The following is an 18,339-nucleotide window of genomic DNA, read 5'->3' as shown; positions in this document are numbered from 1 at the left end:
CTGGGTCTTGCACTGCGCACTGTCATTTTATTTTGACTGGATTGATATGTTTGAAAAAAGAAAGGGGTAAAGCGTCTATTACTCTTCGCTAACTAAATAAAGTACTGGAAAAATATATTGGGTTATAGACCACTAAATGCATAATTCGGCGTAGACATGAGATACGGCTCGATCTTCCTTTGAAATTCGAAATACAGTCACATGTCTTACTGATAAAACCACATTTTTACTGTAAAAACTAGAATGTATTACACAATTTTTTTACAATTTTTTTCTCAAAGGGGTGCATAATATACACCAAGGTAGAGCTTCAAACATTTTTTTCCCAGCTTGAAAACTCGAAAATATCGACAAAGTCGGATAATTTTGTCAACTGTCGTATGTTTACATTTTGGGCCCTGCTTTTTTAACCTCCTCTTGAAGAGCGTTTTGGGTGGGTTTAAAAACACATACGAAATGGAACCTCTGATGATATATGGTACTGTTGTTATTGATTATAAGTTTAAATTTTTGTATTTGTAAATTCAATTAATAAATTTCGTACACATCCAAGCACCCGATAATGTGTCAGTTTAATAATTAGGCAAAATACAAAATTTCGTGGTTCCGGGTGCTTGGATGTGTACAACATTTTCTGACTGAGTTTTCAGTGCGTAATAAATTCCAATGTAAATATTTTTCCCAAGATTTAAATACAAGGTCAGGGGTTCATAAACTAGATGCCCACAGGCATCATGTCGAGCCCGCCAGCTGTCAAAAGGACTGGGAGTTGCATATGACACTCCTTGTCTCATTGAGGCAAACATTTATGCCAAATAAAAAACAGACTGCAAAAAGTTACAATATAAGTTATTTAAAGTAACAACAAAGGGACGTAAATCTTAAAAAAAAAAAAAAAAGAAAAAAAGAAGAAAAAATTCTAAGTCCACACAAAAATCCTCACCAGCAGAGATAGGCCAAAATACACCTGAAAACTGGATGTAACATGCATGTTGTACTACAGAAAAGTGGTCTTGATTTTTCCCTATGACAAGTAATAAAAATGTTACGAATATAAGCTATTTATAGTAACAACAAAGGGAAGTAATTCTAGGATCTTGCGCATGACACTCCATCTCATGATGATAAATAATTGTGCCAAGTAACATCAAAATCCCTCTATGCATCAAAAAGAAATGCTCCAGACAAAGTCATTCTTGTATCTGACTTTTGACCTCTAAGTGTGACCTTGACCTTAGACCTAGGGACCTGGTTCTTGCGCATGACACTCCGTCTGATGGTGGTGAACATTTGTGCCAAGTTACATCAAAATCCCTCCATGCATGACGAGGAAATGCTCAGGACAAAGTTGTCATTCTTGTATACTTTGACCTCTAAGTGTGACCTTGACCTTAGACCCAGGGACCTGGTTCTTACTCCGAGCGTTTTCAACACAAAATAGCTTGTCCAAGGAATAGGAGAATAGATCTCAGCTTCCTAAGAGGAAGGGTTAAGACAGAATGAAAAAGTCTTACCAAAGTCAGCGTCGTAGAACTGTGTTTGTGGATGTGCTTGCAAACAGGAGCAGGCCTCGGCATAGTTGACACTGGTTACAGCAATAAACAGTAACATAACATACATTGTGACACTCCATAATGCAAACCTCTAAGTGTGACCTTGACCTTAGACCCAGGGACCTGGTTCTTACTCCGAGCGTTTTCAACACAAAATAGCTTGTCCAAGGAATAGGAGAATAGATCCCAGCTTGATGTTGCACAGTCAAATTTACTACACAGAGCCGGGACACAGACAATATCGTTAGCGGGTAAAATAAAAATACTCACTCACAACGTCAGCTGCCGCGTTGGCCGAGAGAGTACAGACGCTGGTTCTGTGAGCTTATTTTTGGGCAGGGCCGCGGGTTCTCTCTGTGCTTTAAGCAATCTTTTTTTTTTTTTTTAAATATTTTTTTTTTATCTTGAGAATATATTGTTAAAAAGAAATTGAAAATATTATATTAAAAAAAGAATGCCCAAAGCGCGAAGCGAACCCGCGGCCCTGCCCAACAAGTTGTTTCAGTACCAGAGTCTGTACTACCTCCAGCACAGCGGTAGTTGACTTTCTCAGCAAGTTTTTTTTATTTTAACCGCTAATGATATCGTCTGTGTCCCAGCTCTATATAGTAAATTTGACTGCGCAACATCAAGGTGGGATCTATTCTCCTATTACTTGGACAAGAAAATTGTGTTTACATTGCGAAGTAAGTTATCTTTGGTTTTTCTGAGCATTGATAGTAGCCTGGTTTCTCATGATACCGGGGCACTTACCGTGCGCAAAACGAAAAAAACGAAAGAAAGCAACTGACCTTAGATTTTTATATCTTTGCTGTTACCTTCATTCTTCCTCTTTATTCTAATAAATTGAAAACTTTAATTACCTGATTACTGTTTATGAAATCCCGCTGATTGTGACGCCATGTTGAATTCTGTCAGTCAAAAGTTGTTTCCCACGATACCGGTGCAACCATAAAAAAGTGTCAACTATGGAAAGCCTGATACACAGTAATGTTAATATTTCTGAATACTTCAGGATAGTTTACAGTTAATATTTTCAGACAATTTGAAAAAGTTAATTCAACACAAAAGGAACACTGAACAATCTGTAACTGTAAAATAACATATTTACATTGTCATTGTCTGTGAAATCATTTACTCATTTTCACTGAGGCAGTGTGGACATCAAAACACACTGTCTCTTCTCAACACTCTAATCTTGGAGCATGTCTTCAAATGCGTCCAGTGTTCACAAAAGTCACACTTTCCCCAATTAACTAGTGTTATGTAAACTGATCCTTTCAATTCATCAGGCTCCCAGTTACCACAAACACAACATTTCTCTTCCTCTGAAACTTCTGTATCAATATCACTATCTGAACTATCCTCTGATATCAAACTGAGTGGCTTCCCTTTGTTACTTGTGCCTGATGTACTTGGTTTTGGCTCTTCATTTACTTTTTGAATTTTGACTGAACTTTTAGCTTTCTTAGGCTGATTATTTACACCAGGTTTCTTCATAGCTTTCTTCTGCTGACTGTTCACACTGGATTTCTTTAAACTATCACAACACTCTTTTGTTTTCTCAGCAGAAGATGACAAAATATCTGTATTTGATTTTTTCAACAGATTGCCTGCCAAGAAAGGTGGAACAAATTTCCTTTTTGGCTTTTTTGGAATAGCCTGAGTTATTGTCCTTTTCTGGAAAAAGTCTGAAGTGGACTGCGGCAACTCATGAGAGGTGACTTCAGAACTAAGTTCCAAACATTCGCTAGCTTCAGAGGTGCTATGTGGATTTTCTGGTTCAGTTTTCTCACTGGTATCCTGTGATTGTTCATTCAAGTATATTACAGATGGGGCTACTTGAGAGTCTAAAATAGCTTTATTGTCAAACGGATGTATACCAGTGCGCCTGAAGGCTGAGATTAGATTGGTAGCAGACAATGCTTTGAGATATGGTGTAGCAGTAAGTTCTGCAATCTGGTATTTGGTAATATTTGCTCCAGGGTTCCTTCTCATGTATGCCTGACAATCTGTGTAGTACATGGACTTAAATGGACCAAACACTGCAACATCTAAAGGTTGAGTCACATGACTGGAATGTGGCGGCAGAACAAACAAGATGACATTGTACTTTCTTGCCCAATCAGTTAAAGTGAGTGATATATGGGACCTGTGTCCATCATATAGTATCAATGTTGGCGTGCTTGACCTGTCTTCACTAAGCTTAACATATGTAGCAAAATGTTTAGTCAGATAGTTCTGGAAGACATTGGAATTCGACCAGCCTGTTTTGGACATCTCCCCGTCAGCACCAGGGCAGGCTCCATTCAGAAATTCCGGATTCCATCGCTGGCCTGGAAAAACATAATATGGGGGAATACTACTGCCCAGTGCATTTCCAGCAGCAATTATTGTAACTGTAGATGATCTAGATGAGGTAATGTTTTGAGGTACTGTGTTCTTATCACAAACAACTTTCGGCGGAGAATGCTCACTATTTACCCCTGTTTCATCCACATTGTATATATTTTGGGGTTTGTCCCTAAGGTGATTAGTTGTCAGAACAGTTGCTAATTCTTTGTAATAGTTGTTCAATGTCTCCCTGGAGGCAGACTTAGCTCGTGCTATGGACAGCTTTTGAGGTTTTACAACTGCAAGATTAGGCCACCTCTTAATGAAACTGTAAAACCAGTTGTTGCTTAGAGCTTCCTTTGCCTTTACATTCTTGCCTAATGAGTCTGCATAGTCCTTTGCCATATACTTAATTGAAGATGCACTGTATCCATACCCTATCCCTGCCATGTAAGTGATGTGATTTACCAACCTTTCCTCTTCATCTTTAGAAAATATAGTGTCAAAGCCTATCGTAACATCCAGAGCAACAAGTCCACAAGTTCTGTCTCTTAACGTTGACTCTGGCACTGAATACTCTCTTGCAGCTCTATACACCGATAAACCTTTCTGTGTAGCTTCGAATGCTCTCTGAAGATTAGATCTATCATACTGGAGTTTTCTTTTCTTTACTGGAGGATCCTAAAATATAAAGTAAGGGCACTAAATGTAGGTTAAACATAATGATATACAACTCAATAACATTTAGAGTTCATATTACCAAAGAATTCTTTTTTACAAGTGATTTCCTAATCTAGATTTAATCTAAGACTAAAATTTTGGCAAGAATTTCACCAACTACAATAATAAAGAGTAGCAGTTATCTTGTGAGAGTATAGATTATAATATCTTTTAAATGACAGACACATATATCAAACACACAGGTTGTACAGGAGCTTGAATGGATATCATTATATTTTGCATATTGCTGTAAATTCACTTTTTTGCCTTAAAGGCTTTCCATACTTTTATTTGTACGAATGTTCTAAATATAGAAACAACATGGTTCCGGTTTGATGACGTCATTAGCGAGGCTGTCAGACGATACTCTCACCAAAACTTCAAGATAATAAACAGTGTTTGCAGGAAAATTAGAGGGTTTTTTTGACACAGGGGGTGGGGACCAAAGGTAGGATATCATGTTTGAACTAGTTTTGTATAAAAAGGTAAATAACTCACCAGTAATCCTGACATTTTCGCAAAAAATTATGCAATATGGAAGAGCGGCTTCTGGTCTGCTCCAGTAATTATGTCAACATCCGGTAGGCGGGGCTAAACTAAAAGTCTCGCGAGAAAACTGTTTACACCGGTATCATGGAAGCCACGGTATCATGAGAAAGGAGTATATATGCAAGATTTTTTAAACATATTGAAATGGTAACAGAAGTTGTTGTATGATTGTTGCTCAGTCTGATTTAAAAGGCGAAAATATATTGGCTGAAGGCTGGCAGGGGCGGATTGAGAGGGGTGACAGGTTCTGACCCCCAAGTGTCTGTGATTATCCTCGCGTGACCAGTTTTGACGCTCTTAAGGAATTATTTGTCACCTTACAATGCTAATACCTAATTTCAATTAATAAATGTCTTATTCAGATTTAACAAACCTTGAACTAAAGAAAGATATTACAATCTAGCCAATTTATCCATTTATTTTTCATTGAGCTGACATATTCAGCCATGCATGAAAGCAGCCATATTTGTTGAGAGGGACCTGAAACGACGCCTCTGATTGGTTGCCTTATTATATCTTTATAACACAGTGTTGGATCAAGTACAAGATAAATGTGATGGGCAACCTGTCTCTGCAATATGTAAACACATAAATAAATGAGTTTTCTAAATTTTATTTCTATGTTTACCTCATTGTTACAACATAGTTATACAAACATGTACATGATTTAACTATATTAACTTGTTTTACTGTTCATTTATTCTTCAGTAGAACAGTGTTTACATAAAAATTCATTCAGGTTGGGGAGTAACATCTGTACTTCCTCTGTGGAACCTGAAATAAATAAATCATATTTAAATGAACTCATCCCCAACCATTCATGCAACTAACAGCTATATACATCCAATTAAATTTCAATTAATAGTATTATAACGCACTTAATAGACATAGCGCGTACCATATGCTTAAGGGTGAAAAAAATACAAAAATAGACTAGCTTGTCACATGAATGTCACGTGACCAAATAAAGAAAACAATGAGCCTAGCAGATGGAGGCCATGGATTTTCCCATGCTCACTTTTGCAAAGAAAATAGCTTTAAAAGTTTAAGAAATTTTTGCATTATGTAAAACAGGTAAAAATCTAATGGATTAGATAAAATTTGATAATTCTTACCTTTGCATCCCTCACTTTCCACATAATTTTCGGAAGCGATCGATATACGTGTGTACTACCACAGGAGTCTGAAATTCTGTCAATAAGACCATAGAAGTCTGTCTTTACAAAAAATACCCCCTATATATATAAAATAAACTCCAGGAATGAAACGTCAAAAACCCAGGGTCCCCTGAAAATACGCACGGAACACAGGGTGATCGCAATTTAGCGAGCGTAGTGAAGAAATAACACTAAAATACACCTACCGCACTCGACAGTATTCAAATCTGATACACTTTACGAGAGTAATCAGACATTTTCTGAGGTTTTCTGAGATTTTCAGCTGTCGCCGAAGCCATTCGCTGACGTCACAACAATAACAACAATTACAGCGCTGGGATGAAAATAAGAAAGTAGCAATTCCCGTACTGTCTTACCTTCAAATTACAAAACAGACATTTTCATATTACTCTATTCATATGAAAAAGTCATTGTTCACGAAGTATCAAATTTTACAACTGAAATTTAGATATTCCGCTGCATCGAAAAATGGATTATCCCAAGAGTAACCTCCCTTTACGGGTTTTCCCAATCAAATTTTGTAAATTATCTTTTTATTGCAAAAGGAATCTAGGGGATATTATAGACCGATGTAAACGTATAAATATTCTACTACTTATTTACTCGATGTACAAATTTTAAAGGATAAAATAAGTATATTATCTTTATCTCGGCGCTGTAATTGTTGTTGTTGTTGTGACGTCAGCGAATGGCTTCGGCGACAGCTGAAATTCTCAGAAAGCCTCAGAAAATGTCTGATTACTCTCGTAAAGTGTATCAGATTTGAATACTGTCGAGTGCAGTAGGTGTATTTTAGTGTTATTTCTTCACTACGCTCGCTAAATTGCGATCACCCTGTGTTCCGTGCGTATTTTCAGGGGATCCTGGGTTTTTGACGTTTCATTCCTGGTGTTTATTTTATATATATAGGGGGTATTTTTGGTAAAGATAGACTTCTATGGTCTTATTGATAGAATTTCAGACTCCTGTGGTACTACAGTAGTATGTATAGTAAGTGACGTCATCGATGTCGCTTGCGCGATTGGGAAGGAAAACAAAGATGGCATCGAAATAGGTCATCGTCAAAACAGGACCCGCGACGATATGTGTCCTTGATTTGAATAAATATTGAGCTTTATTCCATTCTGTCCCTCTAAAAGACAGTGACCATCGAAGGTTATAACAATGTTACTTAACATCCGTTTCTTGGACAAGTGGTATAGCTACCACGCTACCAGTCCCATACATCAGCTGTACATTAATTATCATCCAAATATTTTCGTATCCGAACTTGCTGCTATTCTGGCTCGAAACTTACATTCGATTGTGCTAAAACTAGAAACCCTTTTAATCAAAAACCAACCGCATTCTCTTGTAAAAAAATCTATTTAACAAAGATATTGTTAAAATCACTCTACCTACTATCAGTTATGACTTTTTGGACAGTTTGCAAGCTCAATGTCGTGTTGTTGTTGTTGTTCTTTTAGGTTAAAGGTCAGTAATTCAAATCCTTCTTTGTTTCATATAAAAAACGACAACTTCATGTCGTCTTTACGTATCTTTAGAAAACATCACTTTTTCCTACACCAATTTTTCATCAAAGTTCTATCACAAATTAACGAAAAAATGAAAAGAAAATAGGGGGTTGAATAGTTCCTAGTGAAATGCCAGTCAGTTGTGGTCTGCTACCCTAAAAATGGCGCATATTTGCTCTCCTCCGCGCAATAAACACCTACTTCCGGTTTCGATCTGCAAAACTTGCCATGTGGGTTGTATGAACATGAAAACCGTCTCATTTCATGCAGAATATATTCTAGTAGCGAAAAAGTGTGATTAAAGCACTAGTTCTACACGAATTTGCGCAGAAAATGGGAAAATTAGGATCTATTTATTATGGACTTCTTTCGACTACACCACGGAAGCACATTTTCGACCGAATTACTGACCTTATTCCTTTAGCCGGAAGGTTAGAGACCACAATATTTTTCTGTAGGTTAAAGATCAGTAATTCAAATCCTTCTTTGTTTCATATAAAAAACGACAACTTCAGGTCGTCTTTACGTATCTTTAGAGAACATCACTTTTTCCTACACCTATTTTTCATGAAAGTTCTATCACAAATTAACGAAAAAATGAAAAGAAAATAGGGGGTTATGTAGTTCCTAGTGAAATGCCTGTCAGTTGTGGTCTGCTACCCTAAAAATGGCGCATATTTGCTCTCGTCCGCGCAATAAACACCTACTTCCGGTTTCGATCTGCAAAACTTGCCCTGTGGGGAGTATGAACATGAAAACCGTCTCATTTCATGCAGAATGTATTCTAGTAGTGAAAAATGGTGATTAAAGCACTCGTTCTACACGAATTTGCGCAAAAAATGGGAAAATTAGGATCTATTTATTATGGACTTCTTTCGACCGAATTACTGACCTTATTCCTGTAGGAATAGATAACAAACACTGGTCAATACTTAGTGATATTCACGAATTCTTAAGGTTCAATGAGCGTTCTTAAGTGGTCGGATACAGTCTCTAAACCATTTAATATCTTTCAAGGAGTCCGTCAGGGTGGCGTACTAAGCACCGACTTGTATAAACTATACGTAAATCCATTACTAGATAGGTTACAAACATCTTCACAAGGGTATTCCATAGGCAACATAAAGTGTAACGCCAGTGCGTGTGCAGATGATATTACATTGAACTCGAACTTAAAGTGTGAAACAGAAGTCTTGATTAGTATGGCAGAGGATTTTTCAAACCTAGAACGTTATGTACTCCAGCCAAAGAAAACAGAAGCTCTGAAAGTAGTACCGAATTCAAGAACAACTTACAGTCCGGACACATATTTCATGTACGACAAACCTGTGACAAATTCACACTCAAGTACACATCTGGGACTCAAAAGATCAACAAGTCTTCGAAATACTGCGGAAACAAATGTCGACCAGAATATACAGAAAGCACGAAGAACTGTTTATAGCTTCATGTCAGCGGGACTGCACGGTACGGGGGGTTTAGATGTCCAAACAGCACTCCATATTGTTGAAACTTATGTATTACCAATTCTACTATACGGGTTAGAAATCATTCTTCCGAACAAAGGACTTTTGAATAAACTTGAAATATATCAAAAAAGACTACTTAAACAGCTATTAACACTTCCGAATAATACTTCTGATGTACCAGTATATATATTATAACGGGCTTTCTACCTGTAGAAGCATACACTGACAAAAGAGCACTTGTACTGTTCAATAATATTTGTCTACAACCCGAAAAAGCAGTAGAAAAGAGAGTTGCACGCCGACAGTTAACAGTGAAATCTCCGTCCAGCGCCAGCTGGTTCATAGCTGTGAAGCGAATTTTCTGGAAATATGACCTGCAGGATCCCGAAGAGTTGTTAGACAAACCTGTGAAAAAAGAACTTTGGAAGAAAACTGTTAATGACTCTATTAACAATTATTGGGCAAATGAAATTAAGAGAAATAGTGCTAACTTAAAAACTCTTGAAAACCTGAACGTTGAAATTGTGAAACCAAAAAAACTACATCCGCTTATTCAAATGAAGCCAACTTCTTCTCGAGATGCAAATAGACTTGTTGTAAAATTAAAGTTTATGTGTGAAATGTACATCCTTCAGTCCGTAAGAGCTGCATTTAACCAAAATGAGATAGATAAAACATGCAAATTGTGTAACCTAGAAGACGAAACAATGGAACACTTTATCTTGCGCTGTGAAATACTTTCTCCTATGCGAGACCCCACTCTACTGGACCTAGTACATGAACTGAAAATGATAAATTTTGCACTCTGGGATCAACTCCAACCGAAAGAACAAGTGCAAATTATAATAGACTGTACCCATTTGTGTCAAAGACTTAATATCTAATACTCAAGGCTGTTTGTTTAGGAAAAGTCGAATTTCAATGTAGAAGGCTGCTCTTTAATTTACACACAGAAAGATACAGGCACTTAACTGCAGTTAAAAAATCAGAGAACTTTAGAGTGCACAAAACGGCCACCAATATGTAATAAGTTTCCAGTGAATAACAGAACAGTCCATAAATTAGAAACTATAAACTGTTTGTGACGTGTTCAGAACACGGTTTGTCTACAGAGTCAGAGAAGACTTGGATAACGATAACGATAGGGTCTTCGAGAATGCACGTTTTTTCCAAGATCAACCTTAGTTCCGTTAAAGTCAAAAAGAAAAGGTACGAATAGTTATAGATGAGTATTTTCCTTCTGGTTGATCTCTTGTTCCCATGGTATAGATTTTTAATGTTTTTTTTTCTCTCAGGTTATTCAGAAATGATTGCTTTATAAGGGTATCAGAGCGGTCCAGTAGAAATGATATATGCTGTGTACTGTAAGTTCTTCAATCGTGCGGATAATCTAAAACGCATTGTTTCTGTTTTCTTTCAGAGAAAATCTTTTTTTCTTGATGTCTCAAAGAACATGACCCCCAATATGAAAAAAGAGGGTCATGATGACTCTGGATCGCTCACCTGAGTAATATGAGCTACATGTTTCAAATGTCAAACTGATGATAAAATATTAAGAAAGTCAGTAGGTCACATTCATGGTCAATGAAATTCAGTTTTACGATTTGTGTGCAAAACTGTGCAAGTCATCAATATTTCAAGGCTGTATCTTAAAAAACAAGAAAGTAGGTCAGTAGGTCAAGGTTACAATCAAGTGACATCATATTACTTGGAGTCATCAAGTAATTATAATTAAATAGTCTTGGAAATAGGATCAGATGATTTTTTAAGTATTTTTCCTATATAACTCACATAATAACTAAGTGACCCCAGGGCAGGGCCTCTTTTAACCCCAGAGGCATAATTTGAACAATTTTGGTAGAGTACTACTAGACAATGCATCATACCAAATATCAGAAGCCTAGGTGATATGGTTTCTGACAAGAAGATTTTTAAAGCTTTTTCCTATATGTCTATATAAAACTTGGGACCCCCAGGGCAGGGCCGCTTTTCACCCCAGGGGTAATTTGAACAACTTTGGTTGAGGACCATAAGACAATGCTACAAACCAAATATCAAAGGTCTAACAGTTGTGGTTTCAGACAAGAAGATTTTTAAACTTTTTTTCCCTATATAAGTCTATGTAAAACTTGTGACCACCGGGGCGGGGCCATATTTGACACTAGGGGGATAATTTGAATAATCTTGGTAGAGGACCACTAGATGATGCTACATACCAAATATGAAAGCCCTAGGCCATGTGGTTTTGTACAAGAAGATTTTCAAAGTTTTCCCTATATAACTCTATATAAACCATGTGACCCCTGGGGCGGGGCCATATTTGACACTAGGGGGATAATTTGAACAATCTTGGTAGAGGACCACTAGATGATGCTACATACTAAATATTAAAGCCCTAGGCCATGTGGTTTTGTACAAGAAGATTTTCCCTATATAACTCTATAAAAACCATGTGACCCCCGGGGCGGGGCCATATTTGACTCTAGGGGGATAATTTGAACAATCTTGGTAGAGGACCACTAGATGATGCTACATACCAAATATCAAAGCCCTAGGCCGTGTGGTTTTGTACAAGAAGATTTTCAAAGTTTTCCCTATATAACTCTATATAAATCATGTGACCCCCGGGGCAGGGCCATATTTGACCCCAGGGGGATAATTTGAACAATCTTTGTAGAGAACTACTAGATGATGCTACACACGAAATATCAAAGCCCTAGGCCATGTGGTTTTGTACAAGAAGACTTTCAAAGTTTTCCCTCTACAAGCCTATATAAACCATGTGACCCCCGGGGCGGGGCCATATTTGACCCTAGGGGGATAATTTGAAAAAATTTGGTAGAGGACCACTAGATGATGCTACATACCAGATATCAAAGCCCTAGGCCCTGTGGTTTTGGACAAGAAGATTTTTAAAGTTTTTCCTTTCGGTTGCCATGGCAACCAGAGTTCTGCATGGAATTCAATTCTTTGAACAATTTGAAAGGGGGCCACCCAAGGATCATTCCTGTGAAATTTGGTGTAATTCTGCCCAGTGGTTTTCAAGAAGAAGATTTTTTTAGGAAATGTTGACGGACGGACGACGCACGACGCACGACGGACGCCGGACATTGAGCGGTCACAATAGCTCACCATGAGCCTTTGGCTCAGGTGAGCTAAAAATGAAAAAGCCTATATAAAGAAGGATAAATTCGATTCCGCAGTTTTCCGGATGCCAGCAGACGACTTGGTTTCCTAAAATATGAAATATGTGCAAAGACTTTGTGATCTTTAGCCAGTTGTCTATGTCCAAGTCAGTTTACGTTTTAGATCAGCATTATCTTATCATCAGTTATTTTAGCCCTAACTAGAATGTGTCTGTAGCACAAAGGGTGTACCCCCACTGGTACATTTGTCACAAATAAGGGGCAATAATTCAAATGTTTGCTGTCTTTATGGGGTTATAGCCTCAACAAACATTTTATGAAAAGGATTATAATTATTCTAGACCATATACTTTTTGAAATTTTGCTATTTCAAGGGCCATAACTCTGTAATAACCGCCAAAATTCTCAAGAAGGATGCCAAGTGTGCAAGGTCACATCATGATAAAGACTCAAGCAAGGGTTCATTAATTTACATCGATTACTTTTGAGCTAGGCACATAATTAAGTGAAAATGTGCATGTTTTGACTATTTCAGGGGCCATTACTTTAAAGTAAGGGATGGAGCCAGCCAGAAAAAAAAGAGGTGTGCAAGTTTATATCATGATATAGACTTCTGCAAGTTTTCAACCATTTATATTAAATACTTTTTGAGCTAGGTGCGTTACAAGGTGAAAAAGTACATTTTTGACTATTTTCAGGGGCCATAGCTCTGAAAATAGAGGGCGGACCCAAATGAAAAATAGAAGGTGCGCAAGTTCCTATCATGATTAAAACTCATGCAAGGTTTTATGAATCTATATCGAATACTTTCTGAGCTAGGCGTGTCACAAGGCGAAAAGTAGTTCGCCAGTTCATACCATGATAAAGACCCATGCAAGGTTTAATAAATTTATTTCAAATACTTTCTGAGCTAGGTGCGTCACAAGGCGAAAATGTACATTTTGACTATTTTCAGGGGCCATAACTCTGAAAATAGGGGGCGGACACAAATGCAAAACAGGAGATGCACAAGTTCATATCATGATTAAGACTCATGTAAGGTTTCATGAATCTATATCGAATACTTTTTGAGCTAGGCGTGTCACAAGGCGAAAATGTGCAGTTTTGACTATTTCAGGGGCCATAACTCTGAAAATAGCGGGCAGAGCCAGACGAAAAATAGGAGGTGCGCAAGCTCATATAATGATAAAGACTCATGCAAGGTTTAATCAATTTATATCAAATACTTTTCGAGCTAGGCGCGTCACGAACTTCGGACGGTCGGACGGACGCACGGACAAGACCAAATCTGTATGCCCCCACCATTCATTGGGGGAACAAAAATGAGTTAAACTCGTTAAATACGTCTTATCATCACATATTTTAGCTCTTCAAATGCATAAGGTAAAGGTTTATGTAAGCTTTCTTTAATGTCGCATACAATCAACATATAGCATGAGCTACAAAGCTCCTGCACGTCAATCTAGCTATCCAGTAACTGACCTACCTGTGCTTATTTAACCTGCTTTTACAACCATTTTAAATGCTGAGTGCCAAGAAATGGAGCAACCAGCTGTACTATTTTTCACGTCTTTGGTATAACGCGGCCGGGGATCGAACCTCAGACCTCCCGCACTCAAAGCAGACATTCATGGCAAAAGAAGGAACTAGGTGTGAACAAAGGTAGATATATACAAGATCTTTTATTGAAAAACAAAGTTACACACAAAGACGAAGCTGTACACGTGTTCTTAGAGAAACTGTCATCTTTATTATTTAATTTTTCCTCATGAGTCGAATTGTTTTCTTTAAAACATCAAAATGCAACCACGGATATGGAAAGCCCTCATGATTAAAAAAAGTGAAAATCATATTTTCATATATTTGAACCGTATCTACCATACGCAACTTTTCATGGATTTACACACTGGTGTATCATTCAAGGTTCCATGTGCACCGCCGTATGAACCCATCTTCGGATGTCCCTAAATTGATTTTGGTACTTATATAAAACTGTTGCTTCTCGTTCTATATTCAGCAATGCCTGCAAGCGTGCAGCTGCAAAAACTCAAATGTTCCCTTAATTCTGTAATCTAGAAACTCATCATCTTTATAGCTAAATCTCAAATAATTCTTATAGAATGCCTGTATACATGTATATTTGTTTATAGTGTATATGGATGAGACTTGAATAAATAAATAAAAGTAGAATGACGCTTGTTCCTCTCGCTTCCCTTGCATGGCATCATGTTAATGATATAATGTTTTATTACACTTTTGTTTGTTTCGCTCGAAAATTAAACAAGTAATCACATTTTAACCACCTTACGTAATAGTCAAGAAAGCAACAAACATTTTCTGCTAAACTAACATAATGAATATTCAAAAGAATAGATATCCCTTGCAACTGAAAGCTAAACTCATGGAATCTTCAGCTTGCTTTGCAAACATGCCTGTATTTAAGGGTCGAGCATAGCAAAACAATTACGTTTCACGTCTCCATAATATCACAAAACATAAACTTTGAAAGTACAATATGTTTACGCCCTAAACCCAATGAAAGGTGTAAGATGTTATAATGCATAGTGTTTCATGCTCAATGTTGAAACAATCTTAAAAGAACAACTAAAGAATGATAAAATCAACTTAGAACTTTTAAACATTTTCCAAATCTATTATAAGTTAAAGTCTGGTTACTGAGTCCTGACTATTTTTATCACTTACCCTTTTAGTTAGGTACCCTAGAGTGATAATTGAGCAAATAGAATATAATGTCAAAGATTTTTGAATGTCACGTAAAGGCAGGAACTGCATGACTGGAATCATGCTAACTTGAGCAAAATAATCTCAGTTCGACTGGGATTGTTCCAGTCTCGGAACAAGTACACATTACAAAGTTCTCAATAAGTGCAAAATAAGCTATTTTGCAAGTTCTAATGGGAATGCATCATAGAGTAAGTAGTATGCAATATTCTAGACGATGATAAATTAACTACTAGTATTAACTTTAACTGTACTACGATAATTGCAATGTGACGATGAACTTAAATGATTACATATGAACAACATATTAAACGAAAATATTGGTGTCCTGCCAGTACTCTTAAGTGCATCAACATCACATTTAAAGAATGAAATATACTAAAACGTATGAATGGTGTTGCTATATATTCTCCACATTTAAAAAAAGTAGCCACCTAGCCTAAAATGTTTTTTGTTAAAGCTTGTATCTAGACGACATTCTTTTGTTTAACATTTTTTCCGCTCCCGCTGAAGCAACATGTATGTGAATTCTGGAATAAGCGCAATAATTATCAATGTTGCAATGTTGCAATGTTGCAATGTTGAGTGCAATCGAAAACGCAAACAATATAATCAGTGTAATACACTCAGGTTTTTGTTTTTGTTTTCTTTTCTTATGAAATGTATAACAAGCTCTAAACAAAGCCATTGTAACGCTACGAAAACAGAAAACGAGCCCATCTGATCCAGTTATTACGTTTAACGCAATAGTTACAGCGTGGGTTAAAACAACACGTCAGAAACCCAAACTGTCTTAAACAGCAGTAAACAAGCAAAAGCAAACACATGCATCCTAGAATTATGCGCGAATCCTTCTCAGCAAACTCAGCTGCAATGTTTACAAACAAATTTTGCACAGTCTAAACAGCTCTCCACATAGGATAAAACAATACTGGTGGGCACATATTCCACACGCATCGAGGCATTTCATAACCTTTGTACTTTCCCTGACATTGATAGTGCTTTGGAAGCACAAGTGTTCACAATTATAGGAATATAGACTATATGATATCTCTTTACCTTTACCCATTTCTGTTCCAGCTTTCTCAATAGTGCGAAATGGAGAGTTCCTCCTGTCAGTTGAATATTTAATAACCTTTATGGAACTTGGTTTATCAAATGTTTCATTAGTCCGCTGAATTTTAAATTTGCATTTCAAGTCAGACCAACTTGTCTTTTGTCCATCTGATCGGCAGAAATGGATCAATGTCAATCCTGCCCTATTGTCTGTTACACATACTTCGTCGACTAATGCGTGGTGCCTATACAAAGAGAGACATAAAAGTCTATATCATATATGGTCACCTTTCATAAGGTCTTCGAAATTCTTAAGTATCTCATTCCAGTGCAGTCGGGACATACCTGCCTCTCCTGACAGAGTAAAGGAAGACTGTCGTTTTCATGTTGTGCTTCAACTTTAATATATAAAACAATAAAACATAATGTCTTTTTGCAATGAATTTTAATTAAGTTTACAGGCAATATATCGTCTAATTCTTGAGTAAAATCTACGAGAAATTATTATCACTTGATCGTCGGCGTCGGCGTCGGTGTCGACGTCTGCGTTGTTTATTTTTTTTTGTCAAGGTCCACTTTTTCTCAAAAACTTTTAAAGCTACAGCTTGAAATTGTCCGCACGTCTTGTCTTTATCATTATTAGGTGACCAAGAATTATAATTACAACTCTGATATGCATTTTGTCAGAATTATGACCCTTTTTGTTCTTCAATATGTTTGTACTTTAATCTGAACTATAACTCTTTTCTTATATATTATTCCAGCACTTGCAGACGAGCGTTGGCACACGCATGCTGTGCTCTTGTTTAATGTATATGTAGCTTTTTAATTCAGTATGCAGCACATTATTATAAATCGAAAATGTACTAGCCGTAACAACCGTTCGTCACAATTAATATATACATTTATGACATATTTTTATATTTTTGTGCCAATAGGTAGAGTTAGTAGCTGATAATTATTTTACATTGAAAATTAAAGTACACATAGATTGTAGGAAAATAGTATATGATTTCATATTTACAACGCAAAGAGCATTCGGTAAAGTTACGTCCGCTCCCGAATAAATCATTGAAAAAGAAAGTGTGCTTATATTGGCATAATAAACATGAATGATAAACCACACAGGAGGAGAATAATTGCTGTAAGTCGCTCTCATAGTCTTGATCATATAGGGTTTAATTCGTTTAATGAATATGTATTCAACATTGCAAGGATTTTTGCAATAAATGCATATACAAAATTAACTGAATACACACTGTATCTGGAAAGTTATAGTGGACGCAACTTGACCCCGATGGTTGACCTTTGCATTATAATACATAACGAGGCACAACCTATTATTGAAAAGGAGTGTACATAAAACACGAGCTGCACGAGAAAAAGGAAATATAAATTTGTGTAAATATAAATTAGTGTATTGGAAAGTTTTAACTGATCAAATGTAATTTTATATTCTTTGATACTGCACTGTAAACAAACTAATTCCATATAAATATACACGGCTACCCTAAGCACCCTTGATTTCTACAATGAAATTATCGAAATGAATAATCAGCCTAAGGTCAACCATCGCGGTCAAGTTGCGACTACTATACATTCTGTTAATTATGAAACTAGATGGACAAGACAATTTTCATTAATATATCTAGAATGGGATTCCTGTTGTAATAATTATGTCTTACTATGATTTGGTTCCAGGACCTTAATTTTATGTCGTGATGACCCTATTCCGCAATTTCCAGTGGTTACATAAAAGAAACTGTCAGGCTAGATTTAATGTAAATCAAAAGAGCCGCTGTAAGAGTATCAAATAAGGTTCATTATGTTTGACTTAGAAATCTAGTTTTAGTTCATTTCACTTATTACCTAGATTACGTATACACATGCATTCCGAACAAGTTTAGTGTAGAACCTGTAAACGTGGCCTCTGGAGTCTTTTTACGAGGTTTTACATTTATTTGACTCACTGACTTAGGCTAGCTTTGCCTTCTAGATTACATAGTATCAAATTTAGTATTGATTTGGGTCCATGAAAATCAGGTAAAATAAGCTGCTTACTGTTCTCAGGTTTTTCT

The 18,339-nt window shown here is 36.7% G+C and overlaps 1 protein-coding gene across 1 annotated transcript; it reads right to left on the bottom strand.

The window, feature by feature from the left end:
• Positions 1-2,340: 2,340 nt before the first annotated feature.
• LOC128554769 (uncharacterized) lies at positions 2,341-5,269 on the bottom strand. Its single transcript, XM_053536077.1, has 2 exons — positions 5,106-5,269; positions 2,341-4,568 (listed from the first exon to the last, which is right to left on the bottom strand). Exons 1-2 carry the CDS (start codon positions 5,118-5,120, stop codon positions 2,718-2,720), a joined length of 1,866 nt encoding a protein of 621 aa, XP_053392052.1. The 5' UTR covers positions 5,121-5,269; the 3' UTR covers positions 2,341-2,717.
• Between the last annotated feature and the right edge of the window lie 13,070 nt (positions 5,270-18,339).

This window comes from Mercenaria mercenaria, unplaced genomic scaffold (genome assembly GCF_021730395.1).
Source record: "Mercenaria mercenaria strain notata unplaced genomic scaffold, MADL_Memer_1 contig_731, whole genome shotgun sequence".
In the NCBI taxonomy this organism is placed as follows: Eukaryota; Metazoa; Mollusca; class Bivalvia; order Venerida; family Veneridae; genus Mercenaria; species Mercenaria mercenaria.
Note: the sequence above shows the minus strand (reverse complement) of the source record. Positions and strands in the feature narration are given on the sequence as shown.